The following is a 5950-nucleotide window of genomic DNA, read 5'->3' as shown; positions in this document are numbered from 1 at the left end:
TCACTGTGCTCTCCTACAATATATTGGCTGATACATACGCTAGCAGCGACATATACAGTTACTGTCCCGCGTGGGCTCTCGCTTGGACATACCGTAGACAGAATTTACTACGGGAAATTGTCAAGTATCGCGCAGATATAGTTTGTCTGCAAGAGGTATGCTAAATATTTTCTGGCACAAGTTGCACTGGCTTGGAAACGTTGCAATTGCTTCCTGTTAAATTATAAACAAATACCTCTCCAATAATTCCTTTTTTTCCATCTTGCAGGTACAGAATGATCATTTTGATGAGTTTTTCGCTCCTGAGCTGGATAAGCATGGATACCAAGCTCTTTTCAAGAGGAAGACAAATGAGGTTTGTTTGGACGCATCCCCTTGACCCCCTATAACCTTTTCCTTGTCACTTATGTGACAAGATGTACTGACCAGAACATATTGATTTATTTTTAATAATCTTAGGTTTACGTTGGTAATACAAACACAATTGATGGATGTGCTACTTTTTTCAGAAGAGACAGGTTTTCTCATGTTAAAAAATACGAGGTATATTTTAGTGTTCCACTTGATTACCTATCTATGTAAGCGCTTTTGTTAAAACATCGGGCTTCTTGTCCAGGTTGAGTTCAATAAGGCTGCCCAGTCTTTGACCGAGGCTCTTATTCCTGTTACCCAGAAGAAAACTGCTTTGAATCGTTTGGTTAAGGTACTCAGAGATGCTCCACCGTGCGATTTCTGTTTCCACACATTCTCTATGTTAGTCTTTCATGTAAAACTGATTTATACTCTTTTCTATTTAGGACAATGTTGCTTTAATAGTTGTACTGGAAGCAAAATTTGGCAACCAGGCTGCTGACAATCCTGGGAAGCGCCAGCTACTTTGTGTGGTGAGTTTGCCACATCTTTTGTAAGAGATGATACTAGATTTGAATTTTATGTGTTTACACTTGCTCTTCTGCCTTAAAGATCTCGAGTTGATAACATTTTCTCTCTTTCTTGATGAGTGCAGGCTAACACGCATGTAAACGTTTCTCATGAACTGAAGGATGTCAAGCTCTGGCAGGTTCGTCTTTACTTCTCATAGTAAAAGACCTCTCAGATTTCAGGTTCTAACATCACTACTGATTAATAATCATTCTTGCTCAAACTAGGTTCACACATTATTGAAGGGACTGGAGAAAATAGCTGCTAGTGCAGATATTCCGATGCTTGTGTGTGGAGATTTCAACACAGTACCAGCGAGGTCCGGCTGGCTTAACTATTTGCTATGCATAAACTGCAAAATTGTCTTAACCTATATCAAATTATGATTATGGTATCTAATTGAATTAACTTCGAGTTCTTTCTAATTGTTTTTAGTGCCCCTCATTCACTTCTTGCTATGGGGAAGGTCGATCCATTGCACCCAGATTTGATGGTCGATCCTCTTGGAATTTTGCGTCCTCACACCAAGCTAACTCATCAGCTGCCACTGGTAATTATCTTTCATATAAACGGAAAAGAGATGCATAGAACCGCCAAAGACATACTTATAAACTTTAGAACTACTACATATGGATAATTATCTCATCTTGTGAGCAATGCAGGTTAGTGCTTACTCATCATTTGCAAGAATGGGAGGCAGCCTTATTGCTGAGCAGCAAAGGAGAAGAATGGATCCTGCATCAAATGAACCATTGTTTACCAACTGTACCAGGGACTTTATAGGCACACTTGATTACATATTTTACACAGGTTAACTTAAGCGAGAACTTCCCTGCTTTCGCAGCCATTGGCTGCTTTCAACTCAGATTTCTTTTTCATGTAAACATTTTGCTTTTGCTTTTTTTTTTTTTTTGGTTTCAGCTGATACGTTAACAGTGGAATCATTATTGGAACTGTTGGATGAAGAGAGCTTGAGGAAGGACACTGCTCTTCCATCTCCAGAATGGTCTTCTGATCACATTGCACTTTTAGCTGAATTCCGCTGCATGCCCAGGGCCAGACGCTGATGCTGCAAACTTCACAGATGAAAATATATTTTGTAGAGATACTGCAGCTGTAATAACCGCTACTCAAAGACATGTTCCAGTGGAGATGGTTAATCTACATGAGGAAGATCGCGTGCCATGTCCCCGGGTTTTCTCCTGCTGGGTTTTTCGCTTGCGTTCTACTCTATCACAGTTTTATTTAGTTTGCTCTCAATGTAAGAAGTATGATAACTTTTCTGTTCGTTTGGTTTTTCTTCTTATAGTTATTCCTCTTTGCCAGCAGGTTTTGTCTTCACTGGCTTGTCATTGTAACAATGTAAACATTAGATTCTTAAAAAAAAATGTTGACGGGAGTTTACGGTCAATTCACCTGAGTATAAAAACTGTCTCTTCTAGGTATGGTTGCAAGCCTCCTTAAACTTTAACAATACAGCTTGACCCATCAATGTTCTACTCGCTTTACTTGTGGGATATCTTGCAGATACTGTGAAAACGAATTATGAACAGCTTACTATATTTATATGTAACCCTCCAATAATTGCAGATGATCCAAACTCCAATTTCAATCAGACATGGGACATGTCAACTAGTACTCATTATATGAGCATTTTAAATCAAGTTTCTTGCAGAGTTAGAACTTTGACTAATCTATCCAAGTAGAGAGGGAAACATATGTGAACAAGAAGCAAGTCTGTAGATAGGCTTATAAAAAGCCATGTTGACTTCTTACTCTGCTGCATAAACTGATGGCAAGATTCATGGGTTACAATCAAAATCCTCAAATGTTGGCTCTATGCATAACAGTAGCAGTAATGTTTCTTGGTGTGAGATCAGATCTGAATCAGGACATAAAGGGATGTCAGGATGCCATGTCTGATCTCTACTCTTGTCTTCCTTATGTCAGTAACAAAGCTAAAGCTCCAGACTCAACATGTTGCAGCAAACTCAAGGTAAACATAGACAAAGGGCAGACCAAGAGATGTCTTTGTACTCTTGTCAAAGACAGAGATGATCCTGGTTTAGGGTTCAAAGTTGATGCCAATCGTGCAATGAGCCTCCCTTCGGCTTGCCACGTCCCTGCAAATATCTCAAAATGCCCAGGTGACAGATTTCATAACCAAATATCTTGTACAATATTTTCTTGAATAATTCAACAGCTTTTGCATGGTGACAGACTATATCTTTTTCTCATTACTTAATTTTGTTTGCAAGAAGAGCTTCTACATTTGCCTCTAAATTCACCAGCCTCTCAGATATTTAAGCAATTCACTGAATCCTCTCAGAATGCTGGACATAAAGGTATTACACTAGCACTCTTTTTACAGTACTTTTGATTCTACTCGTGCAAAACAAAAGTTAATTTCCTGCTTTCTCGGAACTAAAAGAAAACGAAATATAAAATATTGCAGCTGTCTCCAAAAGTTCATCAAGCATCAAAGGACGAGCTAAGAAGCAATTTGGTATAGTGATGGCTATAGCTCTCTCAATTCTCTGTAATCTGAGCTACTAAAAATACACATGTAAAACCATTATACGAGTTATATATTCTAGCTGAAGCAGATGTATCATGGCATGTTAATAAAACAAAACTTATCAAAAAGAAAAAACTCATATCATCCGATTAAAGATACAACGAGAGATTACAACTCTTTGAAAGATGTCATATACAAAAGAGTTACTTAGTTTCCATTTAAACATGTTTCACAGAAACCCTTTTGAAGAAAAACAAAGAAAGAAAGCTAAAACAGCAATTTACGAACAGTGGCCATCCATTAACACCAATTGGTCAAATAACAACAACACTAGGTGGTTACAATGTTTACATGTAAAGAGGGAAAAGCTTAAAAAGATGCTTTATGTGGCTTAACAAGGGGAATTCTTAGACCATTGGCTAGAGTATCCTTGATAGGTTGAGGAAGCTGCTGCAACGTGGTAGAAGCTTGACCCAATAAACCTCTTAGCTGTTCAGGTACTGCTTCTTCAATAACCGTTGGTGACTCGAGTATTCCTTCTAAATACTCTTCTCTCATCCTTAAAGGCCCTTCTATTGTCAATTTCGAGGACAGGATGATCCATTCAATGTAATCAAGCACACGTCACTCGGCATGATGACGTTGTTGTTTCAGAAAAGAGAACACAGCTTCGTACGGAAATAATAGTAAGAAGCGAAGAAAAAGTTGTGTGGGTGGGGGAATTAAATATTTTCAGTCTTTTTACTTGTCCAAAATTTATTTCTTTGTTAAAACCCTAAAAGGAGCTACTTTCTACAGAAGAAGAAGTAGAGAAAGAGAGACGGGAGAAGAAAAAAAAGAAGAAATCTGAAGAAGAAACAGAGACCCAAAGTGACAGAGGAAGAAGCTGAAGGTGGGTGATTTTTCTGATTCAGACAAGCATGGAATTTTCTTCTGATTCAGACAAGGAAAAGGTAATGTCTGATTTCCCTCTGAGCGAAGACGATATGATTTAGTTGGAAATGGAACAAGATCTGGAAAAGTCTATTGATAGTGATAACACTAGTAGTTCCACGGATCCAGAGGGGTTATAGATTAGAGTTCGTAGAAGATGTCGTGTACAAGAAAGATTTTTTAGCCGTGTCCATCTAAATTTGTATAAAAATAGTCGGCCTTATATCTCCAAAAGAGAACCAAAAGAACTCCTCGCTGAAGAAAGTTTTAATTTTGCAGTGGAAACTCTTAAAATTTGTCCAGAGATCTTAAAGTATAACGCTTTTGAACTTTATGATTTTTGTGGAAAGATGTTCATGGTTCTGAAGACTCAGAGCCTACCTGAATCAGACTTGTTGCCAGAAGAAAAATTAGTTCAAAGTTAAAAGATGGTGCTGGTTTTATAAGGGATCAATGTGGTTATCTACTTTGCTGGACTTTCGGGATCTGTGACACGATCAGTTGTGAACGTGTGGTGACACGATCTGTGACTCAAGTTTACAAGTTACCAACGTTACAACACACTTTAAAACAAATCAATCCTGCACAAACTGGATGTCCCCTCTTCAAGCGTTGCAAAGTGTGTTGTAACGTTGGTAACTTGTAAACTTGAGTGATGGGACACATGATTCTGTCGTTTAGAAGTGGCCCACAACAATCAAAATCCTTAATCATGTCTGGTTCTGCTCTCGGGATCCCATATTTTTTGACATACATTAAACCTGATTCGATGTTGTACCCATAACAGCGATGCTTCTCATCACCTGGGAGATCTCTCTTGTAGGTTTTTGGAGAGGCATTTTGACATAAAAAGAGGGGCATAAAGGGATGAATTCGCTATCCACGCCATTCACCACACGTTCGCAACTGATCGTGTCACAGATCCCGAAAGCCCAGCAAAGTAGATGACCACATTGATCCCTTATAAAACCAAAACCATCTTTTAACTTTGAACTAATTTCTTCTAGCAACAAGTCTGATTCTGGTAGGCTCCTAGTCTTCAGAACGATGAACATTTTTCCACAAAAATCATAAAGTTCAAAAGCATTATACTCTGAGATCTCTGGACAACTTTTAAGAGCTTCCACTGCAAAATTAAACCTTTCTTCACCGAGGAGTTCTTTTGCTTCTCTTTTGGAGATATAACACCGACCATTTTAAAACAAATTTAGAGAGATAGGGCTAGGAATTCCTTCTTGTACCAGACTCATTCTGGTAGGCTCCCAGAAGAAGCAGAAGAGGATGGATGTTGCGTTGGATGAATCTCGTTCTAGGAAATCCTCATTTAGGGATGAATACTATTCCAAACCTGTGAAGAAGGACTCTTACTACTTGGATACTCTTCCTGCTTCTGCTTCTATTCGCAGGTAATTTGTTTATAAGTTTCGTAGATATGGCTGGTCCTGTGTAATGCGTTTTGAGTGTGGAGATATTGAAAAAACAATCTGCTTCTGTTTTTTTTTTTTTTTTTTTTTTTTTTTTTTTTTTTTTTTTTTTTTTTTTTTTTTTTTTTTTTTTTTTTTTTTTTTTTTTTTTTTT

General features: G+C 37.9%; 3 protein-coding genes across 3 annotated transcripts in view; all 3 read left to right on the top strand.

Annotated features, from left to right (window-relative positions):
- Positions 1–2332, top strand: part of LOC104784164 (carbon catabolite repressor protein 4 homolog 1) — a 10300-nt gene extending 7968 nt beyond the window's left edge. Inside the window, exons 3-12 of the mRNA XM_019244868.1 lie at positions 21–155; positions 269–355; positions 460–543; positions 617–703; positions 798–884; positions 1007–1060; positions 1149–1240; positions 1357–1471; positions 1584–1731; positions 1843–2332. Of these exons, the coding sequence (XP_019100413.1) occupies positions 21–155; positions 269–355; positions 460–543; positions 617–703; positions 798–884; positions 1007–1060; positions 1149–1240; positions 1357–1471; positions 1584–1731; positions 1843–1988 (1035 nt within the window). The 3' untranslated portion in view covers positions 1989–2332. The remainder of the gene's footprint in view (positions 1–20; positions 156–268; positions 356–459; positions 544–616; positions 704–797; positions 885–1006; positions 1061–1148; positions 1241–1356; positions 1472–1583; positions 1732–1842) is intronic.
- LOC104781768 (protein YLS3-like) lies at positions 2696–3578 on the top strand. The gene is made up of 3 exons (XM_010506509.2): positions 2696–3068; positions 3183–3266; positions 3377–3578. The coding sequence occupies exons 1-3, from the start codon at positions 2714–2716 to the stop codon at positions 3475–3477; spliced, it is 540 nt and encodes a 179-aa protein (XP_010504811.1). The 5' UTR covers positions 2696–2713; the 3' UTR covers positions 3478–3578.
- LOC104781767 (protein NRDE2 homolog) overlaps positions 4231–5950 on the top strand; it is a 6094-nt gene continuing 4374 nt past the window's right edge. The window contains 1 exon segment of the mRNA XM_019244867.1: positions 4231–5778. Coding sequence (XP_019100412.1) covers positions 5654–5778 — 125 coding nt within the window. The 5' untranslated portion in view covers positions 4231–5653.

The sequence above is a fragment of the Camelina sativa genome, chromosome 4 (assembly GCF_000633955.1).
Source record: "Camelina sativa cultivar DH55 chromosome 4, Cs, whole genome shotgun sequence".
Classification (NCBI taxonomy): Eukaryota; Viridiplantae; Streptophyta; class Magnoliopsida; order Brassicales; family Brassicaceae; genus Camelina; species Camelina sativa.
The sequence above is the reverse complement of the archived record's forward strand: the minus strand, read 5'-3'. Positions and strand labels throughout refer to the sequence as shown.

Coding starts and splice junctions, on each gene's coding strand:
- LOC104781768 (XM_010506509.2), top strand. CDS start 2,714: ATGGCAAGATTCATGGGTTACAATCAAAATCCTCAAATGTTGGCTCTA. Junction 3,069..3,182: donor AAATATCTCAAAATGCCCAG/GTGACAGATTTC, acceptor GTTTGCAAGAAG/AGCTTCTACATTTGCCTCTA. Junction 3,267..3,376: donor TCAGAATGCTGGACATAAAG/GTATTACACTAG, acceptor AAAATATTGCAG/CTGTCTCCAAAAGTTCATCA.